At 54.2% G+C, this 17,393-nt stretch overlaps 1 protein-coding gene across 1 annotated transcript in view; it reads left to right on the top strand.

Moving 5' to 3' along the window:
* Nucleotides 1–4,963: 4,963 nt before the first annotated feature.
* The window catches only part of SGSM1 (small G protein signaling modulator 1), a 51,488-nt gene continuing 39,058 nt past the window's right edge, over nt 4,964–17,393 (top strand). The window contains exons 1-2 of the mRNA XM_087828792.1: nt 4,964–4,982; nt 5,105–5,148. Of these exons, the coding sequence (XP_087684918.1) occupies nt 4,964–4,982; nt 5,105–5,148 (63 nt within the window). The remainder of the gene's footprint in view (nt 4,983–5,104; nt 5,149–17,393) is intronic.

Raw genomic sequence — 17,393 nt, 5'->3', positions numbered from 1 at the left:
GTGGGTAAGAGGCCAGAGGGGCTTGAGTGAGTCGGGGGAGGCAGATGAGGAGTCCATGGGACGGCGCCAAGCAGACGATCACATCAGCCAGGACCAACATTTGCACCAAGGGTGAGTGACACAGGGTCCCGACAAGAGGAAGATGGCCCGGAACAGAGAAGAATCAGTGCTCACGTGCAGGGTCAGGGGAGCCGGTGGGCAGGCTCTACCCATTGGCAAGGGCCTGGCCAGCCTGTACCATTTTAAGGAGGAAGATCGCAGTCTGCCTAGGACTTCAGCACTGAGAGTCTCAAGTCAGGGGGCTCCTCCGTCACAGGCAGGCTGAGGACTCGGTGAGTCGTAGCTGCTGGAGTTAATGTCACCATGACGTCAGGGAAGCCTGGGAAGCGCTTGGGTCTCCATCCGCCTTCCGAACAAGGAGTACTGAGCACATCACCCGCGTGTCTCCCCCACACTGCGACCCAGGAATCAGGGACCGTGGTTGTCTTAGGCGGGTGTAGAGCAGCATCTAGTGGAGGAGAAGTGACAGTGTCATGAGGACATTTGGGAGAGATTAGCTTCAAAGGCTGGGACAAAAGTTGGCAGACAAGCCAGGAAGGGGACTCACATGTGCTGGTGTCCCCAGCAGGGGACAACACCCCTTTGCTCTGAAGTCTACCAAATATTGACGGTGGAAATAACGTCAGCCTTGAACACATATCTGTAGAGAACAGATACAGAGGGACACACCCACCCTGCTTTCACTGGATCAGGGGACTCTTGACACCACCCCAGCAGCAGGCAGGGGAATCGCAGGTCAGCTCTTCTGAATGTTAGCGGCAAAAAACCTGGTGCCAATTTTTAGCAACCTAGACTCGGAGGGCGTAGAGAGAAAGGATTTCCTGGACGGATTTCCATGGGCTGATGTGGACAGGATCGCCGGTGGGAAGGGACAGTGCCACCGGGTGGGTGGAATGGACATTTGGTGACAGAGGTTGGGAGGGTCTGGTGATCCTCAGGAAGCACCCTGGGGTGGGGTCTCCAGGCTACGGGTGATATTCTTGTAGAGCGGGTACGGAGAGGCCCCTCTGTGAGGACGCGGGTGTCTGTTCCCTGCCACTGAGGAATCTGCAGGGACTGGATTTGGGTGAGGAGGGAAGGCGCACCCGCAGAGCCGGCGCAGCGGGTGCCCGCTCGCACCCAGGCCTTCGCCCAGGCCTCTCAGACGGTTGCTCACGTCAACAGTGAGTGAGACATCGAGGGTCACCGAAGCCCCAGCCCAAATTCCCTAGTTTCGCTCCCCGCTCCCATTCAGAACCCACCACCTCCTACTTTCTCATCTCAACTCGGATCTCCTGTGCACCCCCCTTCTTTCCTCCCAGCAGCCAGCTCAGCCAGGGGTCTCGTTTCACACGTCACCGAGGCCTCTGAAAAGCCAGGCGGGAATCCAGCGACACCGCAGCAGGCCGCGTGTCCCCGGCGTCCCTGAAGTTGGGGTGAGAATCCACAGCTCATGTAGACGGGCTGACCTTCCTCCCCAGCAGGACATGCTCCCTTTCTCTCGCGTTCTGTTTTTTCAGTTTCTCCCTCTATTGGATGATTTCCACCGACATAAAAGCATACTACTGTCTAATTTAAAAAAATCTTCCTCCATCTACTATACCATTTTCTTTTCTCTTTTTTTTTGGTAGCAAATATTGCTACATTTTCTTCAGTCCCTCCCACTTGGACTTTAATTCCCAACATTATTCCCAACAATTTGCTCTTGGGGATAAATTCCACACTATGAAACCCAACAGGCTCTTTACTGTGTGTCTCTCCCACCCACCCCAGCTTTGCTGAGGTACAGCTGGTGTACAAAACTCTGCGTGTAACTAATGAATACAACTTGGTGAGCTTGGACACGTATACACTCTCACCTAACCTCTTCTTAACATCTCCTTCCTCTCCCCCCCCCTCTTTTTTTTTACCTGGAGACTGAGATGCTCTTTCTGCTCCACTTGGTTGTTCAGACTCAGCCACTTGGCTTTCCACTTGCGGTGCCTGGAGTTCAGGCTGGATCTGACCGGGTGGCTGAGTCCGCAGATTTTTAAGAGACAGAAATAAAGGGTAGTGTTATCTCTATGCTCATTCATCATCCAAAAATTATCGTATGCCTGCCACGTGCCAGATGCTATCGGGGCATAAAGCAAAGGGCCTCCCCTTGAAAAGCTCACATTGCAGTGACATAAAATAAAAATAACAAATAACGTATGTAGCCATAGTACGGTAATTGCTAGGGAAACGCAGAAAAATAGCAAAGGAAAATTGGGAGTTACTGGGAAGGTGGGATGTGAAGGGGCTGGCTGCGTTAATTAATAGGGGACACAGCAGTGTCTCGGTGACAATCAAAGACTTGAAGGAAGGGAAGTGGGTGAGTTAATCAGGTTAGAGGAGCTCATAGGTGGAGGCAAGAGAGAGCAAAGTTCCTCAGGTAGAAATGTCCAAGGAAACCCAAGGTGGCCAGTGCAGGTGGGGCAAAGCAGACCAGGGGGAGACAAGCAGGAGAAATCAGAGAGGTAGTGTGTGTGTGTGTGGGGGGGGCATCTGAAGGAATTTGCTCTGAGAAAATGGAAACTCACATGGGGTGGTGGGAAAAGGAGCCGCATGGACCCATTTACCTGGTTCTGTGTTGAGGACAGAGAGGAAGACCCTGGCAAAAGCAAGGCCGGATAGGCGGCCACTGGCGGTGTCCAGCAGGGGGCGCTGGCGGTTGGGACCAGAGGTGGTAAGAAGGTGACAAATCCTCAGGGGCTGGCTGGCCTTGGGAGTCTGAGGCCACAGCATTTCCTGGCTGGCTCTGCGAGGGGTTTGAGGTAAGAGGAGGCTGGGTTGAATCTAAAGGCTTTGGCCTGGGCAACTGGAACAACGGGACCTCTTCAAATGAGGTGGGACGTGTCTAGGAGGGCAAAGCAGGAGTGTGAGACGTCTGTACGTTTTCAAGCATTTGAGGTCATTTTTGAAAAAGGGTGTTTTTGGTGTCAGTCTTTTTGTTGACTGCTTCCAGGTTTCTTTGGCTTTGCACTTAAATTTTTTTTTTTTTTAAATCACAAGTTCTTTCTTTTAATATTTGTATAATTGCCTTGTTTGGCATTTAAATCTCTGCTCCACACCCTGAATACCCATTTTAATTAAGAGGGAGAGAGTTATCTGACACATTTTTTTGAGTAATCCTAACCTTACCCGCCGCTTTGAAATTCCACTGTTATCTCATAGAAACCTGCGTGCACCCTCAGCTCTGATTTTAAATTCAGTTCTGCACTGTCCATGGTGCTCTGGTAACGTAATGTTCGGTTTGCTATATCTAGAAAAAAACTATAAGGACTAAAAAAAAAACCTAAATCTGCTAAGCACTGGAAAATTCCTGGCGAGTCTTTCAAATGAACTTTAGAGTCATTGCATTAGGTTCCAGAATATAATAAATTCTGACTTATGGGCAAAGACCCCAGACACTGACAAATGGAAAAGAGGAGGCTCTGGATTCACCTCTGCAAGGAGAGGGCACTCTCTGAGCTGTTCTCAGTCCTTCTGAAAGGAGCACTGAAGACAGGGGGCGAGGAGGGGTTCTGGGGGCAGGATGGCAAATCCTTAAAGTGGACTTGCTCATGCCACTCCGGCCACACTGGCCTCCTTGCTATTTTGGCACATTCAGTGGGCACCTCCCACCCCAGGGCCTTTGCACTTGCTGTTCCCTTTGCCTGGACTGCTCTTCCTCCCAAAACCTCCGCAGCCTACTCCTATTTCTCTTTGCTCAAATGTCACCTTCTCAGCGGGGCCTGGTCTCAGCCACCCTACCTCAAAATACAAACCCCACCCATCTGGGCCTGCCCTGTCTCCCTTGCCTAGTTTGTTTTTCTCCAGAATATTCCAACCTACTATATCATTCACTTATTTATTTTGCTGTCTGCCTCCTAAGCTCCACAGGGCAGGGTTTTTTTTTTTTGTCTGTCTTGCTCACTTCAGTTTCCCGGGCACAGTAGCCTGGCACATAGTAGGTTCTCAGTAAATATTCGTTGACCTGAATTGCATTGTGGATGGGTGCAGTCAGAAACTTGGTGGAACAAGCCTGGGTCGCACAGAGCCCATAGCCTGCACAGCCCTGGAGATCTGGTTGACAGCTGCGCCCCACTGGGGACAGGCTCCTGGGAGGACTCCACTCTTTGAAAGACATGCATGTGGTGGGGGAAGGGGCCACTTCAGGCCTGTCCCGTCCTGGATGCAGAGCCAGCACACCCGTCACCGTCTCAGCCATAACGGTGTTAACAGTTGGGAACGGTAAGGAGAGCAGCTGCAGTGGCCTTTGTGGGTGCAGCCCCCCCCCCCCCGGGTGTGTGTAAAGCGTTTTTTACATTCACTGCCTCACTGGAGTCTCACGCCATTCCCACGACGTAATCCCGCTGTACCCGTTTCAGAGATGAGAACACTGAGGTCGGGGCGAGGGCCCAGCTTCTCCCGCCGCGGCCCCGCCCGGCACGCAGCTGCCGCCCGTCCCTGCCCCGCCCGCAAGGGGGAGCGCGGGGGGCGCAGGGAGGTCGGGGCGACAGAGGCGCAAAGGCTGCCGCCCGTCCCTGCCCCGCCCGGGGGGGGGGGGGGGCGCAGGGAGGTCGGGGCGACAGAGGCGCAAAGGCTGCCGCCCGTCCCCGCCCCGCCCGGGGGGCGCGGGGGGCGCAGGGAGGTCGGGGCGACCGAGGCGCAAAGGCTGCCGCCCGTCCCTGCCCCGCCCGGGGGGGGGGGGGGCGCAGGGAGGTCGGGGCGACAGAGGCGCAGGGGGGGCGGTTGCATCTGGCCGCGGCAGCCGGCGGCCCGCGCTGTTTCCGGGGGGCGGGGCCACGTGTGTGACGGCTCCTGACGTCACGCGGCGCCCGCCCCGCCCCTCCGCGGGCGCAGCCTCGGAGCCCAGCGACCCGGAGCCGCCGCCGCCCGGGACTCGGGACGTCGCGCAGCCATGGCTTCGGGGCCCGCGGGTGAGGGGCGCGGGGGCGGGGCGCGGGGGGCGCGTGGACGGAGGGGGCGCGGGGGGCGCGGGGGGCGCGGGGGTGCAGCCCTGGCCCCGGCTGACCCGTCGCCCTCCCGTCTGGTCCCACAGGGGCGGAGACCCGGCAGAGGCTGCTGCGCACCGTCAAGAAGGAGGTGGGTGGTGGTGGTGCTGGGGGGGGGGGCGCAACCCCTGGGGGACGGGGCGGTCGTAGCCCCTCCCCCCCAGGAAAGTCTCAAAGGTGGGGTGGCCGCTGGCGGAAGGGGGCGGCCACCCCGGTTGTGGGCTCCCCTGGGTGGGTATTTCACCTCCTGTAGGAGGGAGGCAGGTGAGTTTGGGGGTGGGGGCTTCAGGTATGGGGGAGCTCTGGATGTTTTTCTCTGCGGTGTCCTGGGGTGGGTGCAGTGGGAGGGCTCTCCAGCCTTGGGGGCACCCCTGCATTTGCCTGGGGAGGACCCACTCGAGTGGAGAAGCTGGTGGGTGGGTCTCACCCCAAGGAGACAAGCACCTGGGGGCGCCTAGGGTGTGTGGGGGGGTCTGGATGGGGCTGCAGAACGAGGGCCAGACTTCAGGAAAAGGGAAAGATAACCCTTTGGGAAAATAAAACCTCCCCCCACACGTCCCGATGCCCCCCCTTTCTGAATTCTCAGTCCTTGGAGCCACCCCCAGGAGCCAGGGGGCTCCCTCCCTGAGTGCCCCTGGGCAGTGGGCTGCTCCCTTTGTGAGCATGTGCCCGCTCTCTCCTGGCAGCAGGGGCCTCTCACCCCCACGCACCAAGGAGGGTGAGAATCAGACAGGGTTCAGCTGCCCCTCTGCCCCTCTGCCCCTCTGCCCCCTCTCCCCCCTCTCTCCCTGGGGCCAGCAGGGTGCCCAGCCTAGCCTTTAGAGTTGGTAGCCCATGACCCCCTGCAGAGAGGGGGGATTCTGTAGTGATGGGTGTCTGGGGGAACACTGAGACGCCTGGATTCTGTGTGCGTGCATGTATGTGCACGCATGTATACCCCTGTGTGGGTATGGACATGCAGCTGTGAGTGTGCATCTGAATATGTCTGTGCACCTGTCTGGAGATATCTCAGTGTGATCTCTGTGCATTGTGTGTACATGTATCTGAGTGTCTGTCTGTATTTTTTAGTATGATGTATATATGTGTGATGTAAGAATCTGTGTGAATGAGTGAGGCTGTGACTGTTTACTTATCCGTGTGTGTGTATCCATGTGTGTGTGATGTGTGATGCGTGAGTCTGTGTGTGACTGAGTGAGGTGGTGACTGTGTATGCATATCCGTGTGTGTGTATCCATGTGACGTGTGATGGTGAGCCTGCATGTGAACGAGTGAGGCTGTGACTGGGTGTGTATTGCCCTCCTCAGGTCACCCACACCCCTCAGCCGGGGACCTCATTGCTGCTGAGCCGGTGTCACTGGCGCATCTGGAATCCTTAGCCTGCAGACCTTGGGGGCTGGCCTGAGCCCTGTGCCTCTGTGTGTGTTTGGGGTGTCGCATCTGGTGTCCTCGCTGAGCAGCAAGAAGCCCCTCCCGCTTGGTGGCAGACATCGACCTGTTGCTGCCCCTCCCTCCTCAGGGAGTGTGTGTGTGTGTGTGTGTGTGTGTGTGTGTGTGGCGTGCCCATGTTCTTTCAAGAATCAGCTCCAGGGCTGGTTGCACATTCTGGCCGTTCTGAACAAGTAGACAGACAGGATACGTGGAATCCTCCAGAAAGGCCAGAGCTTTTCAGCTCAGCCTTCGTAGAGACCCCTGTGGGGACCTGAAGAAAGCTCCGTCTAGACCCTCTTTCCAACAAAACCTACAGGCCCCCACATTCTCATGGCTGTTTTCGGGGAGAGTGTAAAAAACCTGAGGTCTTTTTGTTCACTCTTTAGCCAAACCTAGATGTAATATGTGCTCTCCAGATGTTTTCACCTGGAATGGCTGTGTTTGTAAGGAAATGGTGGGCTGGTTGCATGGGGGGGGGGGCGGGGGCACAGGCAGAAGGCATCTGGGGCAGGCAGTGCTTTCTGCACCTGGGCAGGGCTCCAGTTGAGGCCCTGGTCCCAGCTCTGCCACTAGCTCCCTTGGTGCCATGGACAAGTCCCCTTCCCTCTCAAGGACTCAGTTTCCCCATCTGGAGAAGGGAGCATTGGTCCTGTGCCCTTGGAGGTCCCATCATATCAGTCTAGTTTGGGTTATTGGCCAGGCTGGGGGGAGCACTTTGTCCCTGGTGGTCAGTGTCCTGGACCTGCGTCCTCTCTCCTGGGAGGGGCTGGGTTTGGGACACGGAATGAGCTTTCTGCCTGGTTCTGGGGGGAGATCATCTGATCAGAGGGACCTCCTGGCATCCTGCTTGGTACCTGAGACGTGCAGGGGCAGAACCCTGCAAGTTTAGACAAAGGGACTCAAGTACCTGTTGACTCCGGATCTGTACTCAGAAGACAGAAACTAACAGTCACAAATTGGTGGCTGTTTCTAAATTCTGTATTTCTTGGGGCACTTGGTTTTAGTAATCAGAGCTTCCACTTACCCTGAGTGCACAGTAACTTTGTGAGATGAGTGAGGTTGTCCCCACTTTATAGACAAGGAAACAGGCTCGGAGAGGTAGAGTGAGGTGCTCGAGAGCACATAGCTAAGAAGGGACAGAGTTGAGGACCCCCAGGTCTGCCTGAGCCAGGCTCTCCCTCCTTAATCATAGTTTCGGCATGTGTGGGTGGCAAGATGTCCATTGTACAGATGAGAATACAGAGAGTAACTGATGTTTCAAGGGACAGCCGAGTGAAGAGGGACAAGTTGAAGTCTTCTGTCTGTGAGCCCCCTGTTCAGCATGGGTGCCCCTAATGGCATGGTGACAGGTTTGTTCCCCCCAAAGCAGACCTCTCTCCTTTCCTTCCTCTTTGGGGAACACGTCCCCCTAATATCAGAGAGTCAGTGGAATGCGTAAAAATCTGAGAGTCAAGTCAGATGTTCCTTCTCACCGTGGGGTTCAAGCAGCCACATCCCTGCTTGTCACAGTCTCCCCAGGGCTCCTCATCTCCTTCGTTCTGGAAGGGGCAGCTTCACAGTCAGTTTCTGTGGCTAAGCCAGGCAGGCCATCAGCTTTGCCTGAGCCGCTGAAGCCGCGAAGGCCAGCAGGGGTTGCAGGGCTGGGAGCTCTGTCCAGTGCTGACTCCGGGAGCCACTGTGCCCCAGCCCCAGGAAGGGGTCAGGAAGGACCTCTGGGATGAGCCCGAGCTGGGTTCAAATGCCAGTGCATTTATTGCCGGGGGGCATCTGTGTGCCAGAGGCTGGGCTGGATTCTGTGGGTGTAGCAGTGAACTCGATAAGCCCTGCCCTTTTGGGGCTGCCATTCCAGGACAGTGGACAGACCCCAGCAGACATTCCAAGTGTAATTAAAGAGATCATTAGAGGCTGTGCAGCAGGGTCTGAAGAAGAGCTGTTTTGCGGCACAAGAACACATAACGGAGAAGTAACCCCGTGCAGTTACAGATCTTAAACCTATCTTATGTTTAAGAAGATATGTGAAGGCTATGTAAATTTATTTCTTTATTGTTTTTTTTAGAGAAGAGAGAGTGGTTGCTTCTTTTATGTGCCATGACCGGAGATCGAACCTGTAACCCTGGCGTATGGGGCCAGCACTCTAACCAACTGAGCTCCCCGACCAGAGCGATAAGTAGGCCTTTCCAGGTGTAAGGTGGGAAGCGACAGAGGAAAGCCATTCCTGGCAGAGGGAACCGCATCTGTAAAAACTTTGTGGCTGGAGGGAGCACTGTGAACATGAGGAATCCCGAGGTCTCGGAGTAGGGGGAGTTCCAGGAGAAAGAACAGTGCTACAGTGTGGACAGAGCACCTGGTCCTATCATAAAAGCAAGAGGGAAGGAGTGGGGAGGAGCCGAGGAAGAGGAAAGGGGAGAGAGGAGCTGAAATTGATTGCTCGTAGATTGTAGATTGCAGTCTTGGATGAGGTCCCTCTTTACATTCACAAGTGTCTGGGGTTCAGTTTATTCTCAGTGGGGATGAAAATTACTCAACTGTCAGGATAAACAGTGTGAAAACACCCACCACCGTAGCCTGAGCCTCACCAGGGCAGGCATATTCTTTTTTTCTGTCTCCCCAGTGCCACCAAGGGAAGGCCAGAGACAGGGTGGCCCCAGCGGCCTGATTTCCTCCAGTTAAATCCAACCAGCTCTATGCTGGCTCCTTCCTGGCTCCCTTCACCATCCCCTCCTTACCCCTCCCCATCTCCACCACTTAATTTTGTTTTGGTTCCCAGAGAGAACAGGCACAGGGCTTCCCGTCGCCATGACGACTGCCATTAAAGGAGCCAGCCATGTGACTCAGAGTTGATAACGGAAGCAAAGTGACTAACTGCCTTGTTTTCCTGCCTCCAGGCTTGGCCTGGGAGGCCACTTAGTTGGAGGAAGAAGCAGGGGCTTGCTGGCAGGAGGGCAGACCCCAGGAAGAGTGCTGGGGGTGAAGGGGATGCTGGAGAGGAAGCTACTTTAGGTCTGCAGACTAGAGCTGATGGAAGGGCTGCCATCGGGAGCCATCACCGCAGGGCTGAGCTGGGCTTGTGTGGGGAGCTGAGCCTCCCGTCCTCTGGGTGGTAAGCGATGAGCTGGGGTGGACATTCTAAGAAGGTTGGAGGAAGGTGAGAGAAGCAACTGATGTTACTACCGGGACCTCATGGTGGTTCCACTTTAACCCAGCGATTCTTAACGAAGGTTCTTAATTTTGCCCCCAGGTAGGGTCACCAAAATGGCACGCAGGCCACACAATTAAATTTTGAATTTCAGATAAGGAGTAGTTTTTAGTATAAGTAAATATTGCTAAATCTGGCAGCCCTACCTAGAGGACATTTGGCAACGTCTAGAAACATTTTTGGTGGTCACAACTGTGGTTGCTACTGGCATCGAGTAGGTAGAGGCCAGGGATGCTGCTCGGCTTCCTGCAGTGACAAGATGCCCCCCCCCCCCCCCGACCGAGAAGTGTCCAGCCCGTAGGACACTGCTGTTGAGACTGAGAAGCCTCTGTGCTGGGCCCTGTTCAAATGCTCCCCTGGGCATCTCCTCCTGCGTTCTCAAGACAGCCCTGAGAGGGAGCATAATTGTCCGGAGACCTTAAACAGCTTGCTCTGAGGTCACACAGGCAGTCCGCGGAGACACCAGGAAACTAAAGCTGGAAAGGGCTGGGGAGGAGGGTGGGAAGGGCTCTCCAGAGGAGGGTCAGGGGTCGCCCCTCTGATGGGGTGACATTTGAGCAGAGCCCTGAAGGAAAGGAGGGAGCCTTGCCGACGGCCGCAGGAAGGGTGTTCCGGCCAGAGGGAACAGCATGTACAAAGCCTTGAGTCGGGAGCGGTGAAGGGCGAGGAGGCCAGTGGGGCTGGAGGGACCTGAGCGAACGGAGGAGGGGATGTCGTCAGAGAAGGAGCAGGAGGCTGGTCGTCCCTTGGAAGCTTTGGCTTTTACTCTGAGTGACGTGGGGGCCGTGAGAGGGTTTTGAGCAAGGGGGAAAACGTGAACACACCTTTGCTGTAACTGCTCAGGCTGCAGGGAGAGCAATAAATGCGGGTGGCAGATGGAGGGGCACAAAGTCATTAGGCAAGACAGGAAACTATATTGTCCTGTGAGCCTTCAGTTCTCAGGCTGGAAATGACAGCTCCCCCTTTACTCCCCTGCTGGGCCAAGCGGGGGTTCCAAAAATGCTTGCAGAAGGAATCTTGACATCTGGGTGGGATATTTTGGGGCTCTTGGATGCCGGCAGGGTTGACTCAAACCATTTCTGTGTGTCACGCTTTCAGGCTTAAGACGGCAGAACTTCTCTCTCTGAATAATGCAGCCGTATCTGTCGGTGCGTGTTCGTGCCTTTTTCCAGGCCTCTGACAATGCCGCTTCCGGAGCTTCTGATAGCGGTGGCTTGGGCTTCAGAGCACCCGCTCGATGTGACAGCAGGGGCCCTGCTTAGTCCCGTCTCCCGTGCAGTCTGGCTGGGTCTCCGCTGCAGTGACCTCGGGAGGGGCTCCGGGAGAGGGTGGGAGCATTTGTTGCTGGTTGGCAGGTAGGAAGGGTACTTTTGTCATCACCGTGGGAAACAAGGTCACCCAAGGCCTTGTGCTAGCTGTGCCCCTACCTCCCTGTGGCCTCCTAGCAGGTCCCCTCTTCCTGTCTCATTCCCCTGCTTTCTAAGTGGACGAGATTGGACAAGCTCCAGGATTCTAAGAACCTCAAGTCATCTAATTTGGTTGACGTCACTCTCTGAGAGCCAAGTCTTGCTGATATTTTCTGTCTTCTGAATTTGCCAAGTCTGTATTTAAGACTTATTAAAACTCAACAGCTGATAAGACTTTTTGGGAGCCTTTAAACCAAGGGCTCAACTAAAGCCATTCTAATGGGATAAAGGTTTTTTTTGAAGACAGCATGTACTGAACATTTTATCTGGATGGCCTCATTTAATTGTTTCAACACCCCTTGAGGTGACAACCACTCTCCTAGATAAGGAGATGGCAAGTAACTTACCTAAAGGCACAGAGATTGTCAGTGCTACAGCCTGGGGGTCTGGCTCCGGAACCCTGCTTTGCATTACTCTGGAGCCCAAATCAGTGACCCGCGTGTGGTTATGAGCTTTGCCGAGAGCGTGGAGTCGGGGAAAGGGTCCCCCTTTGGAACTGGACAGCCCCGAGGTTAGGTCGAGGCCCTGCCATTCAGTGGCTGCGTGAACGTCTCTGGCTTCAGTTTCCTGTGTATCTGACGGCGGGGGCATCACCTGCCGCGCAGCAGTGCTGTGTGCCATCCCTGCCCGCCAGGCATCCAACGGTATTTGTGGGTGAGCCAGGTACTGTGCTTGGCTCACCCAGTTAGGAGTCAGATTGGCTGAGTTCCATAAGGACATTTTGCTGCTCCTTCTGGTCCCATCTGAAGTTGCAGCATCAGGTACAGCTGAATCCAGGGGTTCTGGTGGTGCCATTAGGACCCCCCCGACCCCGTCTCTCTCAGTGTGGGATCTCGTCCTCTCTGACTAAACCCTGGGCTGGGGGTGCTGTGGCCACAGGAGCAGTGCTGTAGACTGGGAAGGGGTATTTATGAGCTCCAAAGGGACAAGCCCTTGAGTGGGAATCAGGAGGACTGGGCCTTGACTGGCTGTATGGCCATCTGGGGGGGCAGCTGGAGCTTCCCTCTGAGTTCCGTGGCTCTGGGCCCCTTGGAGGTAACCCCTCAGCCCGAGGAGGTCGGAACCCCTCATGAGCCTTAGCTGCCGGGAGCGCCTGGGCGAGGCGGCTGAGAGTGCTGAACTTCAGTGGGAAGATGGTATTGTCTCTTTTGGTAGTCCCAGAACACAGGAGATGGATAGATTTTTGTGCCTCTTCTTTGCAACATCTTGAAGGAACTCAGATCGTGGGTGTTTATAAAGGACAGGAACAGGTCCTTTTACAGTAAGGCCCCATTTAAAAATCAGATAACTGAAGTCCTAAGACTTCAAGAGATGGTGATACTTGGGCACTGAGTGAATTCTTTAATTATTATTATTTAGTAAATTATGTTTAGTTGTTAAGCTAGGATTATAGCTGCTGCCATTTATTAAACACTGCTGTAAATGCTTTACATTATCTCATTTAATCCACAAAGCAGCCTTCCTGTAGAGTAGGCACAGCCAGCAACTCCTCTTTACTGATGAGGAAAGTGAAGCTCAGAGAGGTTAAGAAACTGGACCAAGGTCACATAGCTGAGAAGCAGCAGAACAGGACCATCCATTTCAAGTTGGATAATAACTTGCTCATAAAACCAGCTAGAATAAGTAAATAGATCAACAAAGTGAAAAGGGAAAGAGTCTAAAAAAATGAATTTATTGGTTTAGGGGTTTGGGGAGTTTGGAGTTAGTCCAGCTTCAGGTACAGCTGTATCCAGGCTTTCCAATGATGTCATTAGGACCCCCGTCTCTCTCTGTGCTGCCTTTCTCTGTGGTGCTTTATGCTCTGCTTCTCTCTGTGGGGAGGTAGAATGTTGCCCAGCAGCTCTCAGGGCACAATCTGCCAGGTTGGCATCACAACAGAAACAGAGCTGCCCCTTCCCATGGTTCAAGCAGAAGTCTTCAGTCTCCTTGCACCAGCCTGGGTCATGTGCTGCTTTTGTGCCAATCACTGTGGGACAGAGCGCTCTGATTCGTCCAGCGTGAGAGTCAAAGTGCCCAGTCGGCTCTCTGAGAGCAAGGGAGGGGTCCCAGAGGAGAGTCAAGGTGAAAGGACCAGACAGGGAGATGGAAACCAGGCAGAGAAGCCACAAAAGTCCATCTCAGAGGCGTGAGGGTGCCTGCCTTTGGAGCTCAGCCTCCAGCAGTGGAAGTGTCCACCCTGTGTTCTGTGCCTGGCTGTGAGCCCAGGTGCTGCCCGGGTATCTATTGGGTGCCAGGTGTCTGCCGGATGAGAGACTTCTGCTTGGGGGAGGGGTGTAAAAGCCCTGAAATTGTACCAGCACTTTGTACTTACGTGGAGAGGGTGTCCTCAGCTATCATCAGTACCTCTAAGTGATCCACAACCCAAATACCCAAATACGGTTCAGAACCACCCTGCGAGATGCCAGGACACACAGGTCAGTGCAGTATAGGGCCATGCTCAGAAATGACATGGCGCCTCCTGATTTCTAACCCAGTGAGCCCCCTAATGATAACAACCCCTCATAATGCTCATAACTACCATTTATTGGGCACCTGCTATATCCCAGACCTGCACTGTCTAATATGAGCCACGAGCCACATGTGCCTACTTATATTTAAATTACGTATAATTAAATAAAAAATGTCTAGCACACCAGAAAGGTTGCAGGTTCGATTCCTGGTCAGGGCACATACCTAAGTTGTGGGTTCAATCCCTGGTCAGAGTGTGTACGAAAGGCAGCCCATCAGTGTTTCTCACATCGATGTTTCTCTCTCTCCCCCTTCTTCTCTCTCTAAAAATCAATAAAAACATATCCTCGAGTGAGGGGTAAAAAAAAAACTCTCTCAGTCGCACTAGCCGTGTTTTCAAGTACTCAGCAGCCACGTGTGGTTAGTGATACTGTTGGACAACACAGGGTTAGAGCATTTCCAGAAGGTCCTATCATGTTCTAGACATTGCGCTAAGTGCTTTACATCCATTAACATATTTAATCTTTAAAAAAAACAACCTCGGGGGGTAGATTGTGTTTATTATCTCGTTTTACAGGTGAGTAAAGCAAAGCACAGGGCAGTGAAGTCGGGTTACACGGCCCGTAAGAGGCAGAGCCGGGATGCTGATCCAGCCTTCAGACGACATTCAGCTGCTTTCCCTCCCAGGCTCGGGTGGGCTGTTTTCTGGTTCACGCTGTGTGTGTTTTAAGTAACCATCTGCGAATTTTCATTTCTTGCCTTCCTGCAGCTGCCCGACCCCCACGGTCTGGGCAGCCTTCCAGAGAACCTGGGCGCGCTTGGGAGTCCGCACGAGGCCCGTGGGTCTGGAAGTGGGGCGCGTTGCCAGGGGAGCTGCCACCCGCAGTGGGCAGAGCCCCCGGAGGAAGCTGGCTGGTGGCCAGGGTGTGGGCTGGGAACGTGAAGCGCACAGGCCGTTTCCCCTGGGCGCAGGGGCGGCCAGGGCATTGTCTTCAGGGCCTGTCACCTCCAGCCATGACCGTGCGCGGGAGGTTGGCCAGAAGGACCTTTGCCAAGGTGGCCCCAGGTGAATGCTCCAGAATCAGGCCCGGGGGGAACCTCCTTGTCAAGGGGTGTCCGAGGCACCTCTGCAGGGCGGCAGTGGGAGGCCCAGAACACCCTTCCATCCAGGTCGTGGCAGGTTGGCCAATTCATGCACTGCTAGGGCACAGTGCCTGGCGCCTGTTTACAGCGTGCCAGTGAATGATTAACTGGGGCCAGGCTGGCAGCAGCTGAGTGAGAGATTCCTGCCTCCTGCCAGCCCGCAGCCACGTTGAGGACAGGTTAGGAGGAAGAGCTGGAGGGAGGGGCTTTCTAACACCGAAGAGCCACAGGCCACTGCTTTATGGTTGCTGTCCCCTCCCCTCCTGCTCACTCCCATCACAGGGATACAACTGCTGGACACTCATGTGGCTTTGCTTTCGGTGTCTAGGATGTCAGGGTAGGATGGACATGTGTGGGCCGGAGGGGTGAAACAAGGCTGTCTTGGAACTGAGTGAGAGAGCCCAGAAAAGGGAGCTGTGCACCAGGTACCTCAGGCACCCCTCTGTGAAGGCCCCAATGTCCCTGGCAGGCTGGCAGACTGAGGACATGGAGGTGCCCATCTGGAAGGAGGCCCTTAGCCTGTCTAAGGACATATATTTTTTTAGAGCAGTTTTAGGTTCACATTAAAAAGAGTGGTAAGTACAGAGATTTCTCATACACCCCCTGTCTCCGCACCCACAGCCTCCCCCACCGTCAACATCTGGCACCAGAGTAGGCCCTTTGTTACAATGATGAACCTCCTCCGACGCCTCATTGTCACCCAAAGTCCACGGTGGCACCTGGGTTCACTCTCAGTGGTGGCCATTCTGTGGGTTTGGACAAATGCATAATCACATGTCCCCCACTGTAATACCTTAGGGGACAGTCTTACTGCCCCCAGGTCCTCTCTGCTCTGCCAGTTCATCTCTCCTTCCCCACCAGCCCCTGGCAGCCGCTGATCTTTCAGCTGTCTCCATAGTCTTGCCTTTTCTAGAATGTCGTACTTGGAACCACACAGTATATATCCTTTTCGGAGGGGCCTCTTTCGCTTTGTAATAAGCACTTCAGGTTGGACGTTTCTTTTCGTTACCGCAGTTCTCTTCTAGGAACTGACGTGTGACAGAGAGAGGGAGCTGGGAGGCGCTGGGTGTCCTGGGAGAGATGATGAAAGATGCAGAAAGAGGGTGGCTGGGGCAGAGGTGGAGCTGGCAGGTGCTGCTGGACCTGGCTCTGCGAGCAGGGAGTTGACTGAGACTGTGACAGTCGCCTGAATTGGCCTAAGGGAGCAGGTGCATTGGCCACCTGGCTGCTTGGGTCCCCACCTTGACCTGGGACAGTGGAGCAGGAGACCTAGATTCGAATCCCAGCCCCTTCACAGCCAGGTGATCTTTGCCCCTCCCTCCCAGATCAGCCGCCTCATTGGGAAAATGGGAATCATGGCAAGGACACCCATGCGGCACGGTGGTTTTGATTCTTTGGGCTCGTGTATGGAAAGCACCCACTCGGCTTGTGAGAAGCACCTGTCGGTATCGGTTGAGTGGATGAGTGAACCTGCTCTGTGCCAGGCTCCGTGCAGGGCAGACAGTCTGGGTTGAATCTCCACCCTGCCATTTGCAAGCTGTGTGCTCTTGGGCAAGTCATTTAACCTCACCAAGACTCCATTTCCTTGTCTGTAAAATGGGGAGGGTAATTACCCATCTTACCTAATTACCTCGAGGATTAGGTGAAATAATGCCCCTAAGCATGGTGCCAGCACACAGCGAACACTTTATAAATCAATGCTGGTTGTCATGACCTAAAACAAATGTGTAAAGCACTTACTACGGGGCTGCTATTGAGTTTAATGCTTTTGATGTATTACCTTATGGCTGGGAGGCAACTACTAATGTCACCCATTTTACTGATGGGAATGCTGAGGCCCAGAGAAGGGATATGATTTGCCCAAGATCATGAGCACAAGAGCTGGGATTTGAATTTTGGAAGTTAGACTCCAGAATCTAATGTTCATAGCTATACAGTGGGTGTTACTCTAGGAGCTCTGAAGAGGGGGGATCATGTCAACTTTGGAGATTTAAGGAGGGAATGAAAAGAAGAGCACCAGGTCCAAGAGGATTGAGTGGTTTTTCCAGAGCTGGAGATGGAAGTAGGAATGGGCGAGAATATCAGGTGGAGGGGACTGTGGGGGAATCATGTGGCTCACACAGACGGAATGGCACCTTCGACCGGAGCTTGGGATGTGGGAAGGGGAAGGGACAGGATTTGGCAGGAAAGGAAGATTGGGCCACACCGTGGAAACAGTCACAGCTTGCCAGGTGGCACCATCTTCCCCCGTCCCTCCCACCATGTCTGTTTGTGTCTAGGCTTTGGAGCTTCCTAAAATATTCCCGTTTCCCCCACCCACCACCAGCCCTGTTCCATCCCCTATCATCTCTCACCTCCTGCATGCCTCACCCATAACAAATTAAAAAATAAAAAACCACCAGCTATTTCCATGCAGTGCTTTTCCCTGCCACGTGGTCCATACATCTGTTCTTCCTCTGAGCTCCAAGGCGGCCTGTGGGGGCAGTTGCAGGAGAGAGTTTTTTCCCTCTGCTTTAGAGTTGAGGCCAACAGAGTTCGCTTCTACTTGTACTTCAGATCTGGAGCCTCACCTCCTCCAGGAAGCCCTCCATGACCTCCCTACCTACCCAGTTTCAGTTATTTGTTTAATAGAACCAAGTTCTTTTGCTGCGGAAA

This window comes from Miniopterus natalensis, chromosome 20, assembly GCF_054644295.1.
Source record: "Miniopterus natalensis isolate mMinNat1 chromosome 20, mMinNat1.hap1, whole genome shotgun sequence".
In the NCBI taxonomy this organism is placed as follows: Eukaryota; Metazoa; Chordata; class Mammalia; order Chiroptera; family Miniopteridae; genus Miniopterus; species Miniopterus natalensis.
Note: the sequence above shows the minus strand (reverse complement) of the source record. Positions and strands in the feature narration are given on the sequence as shown.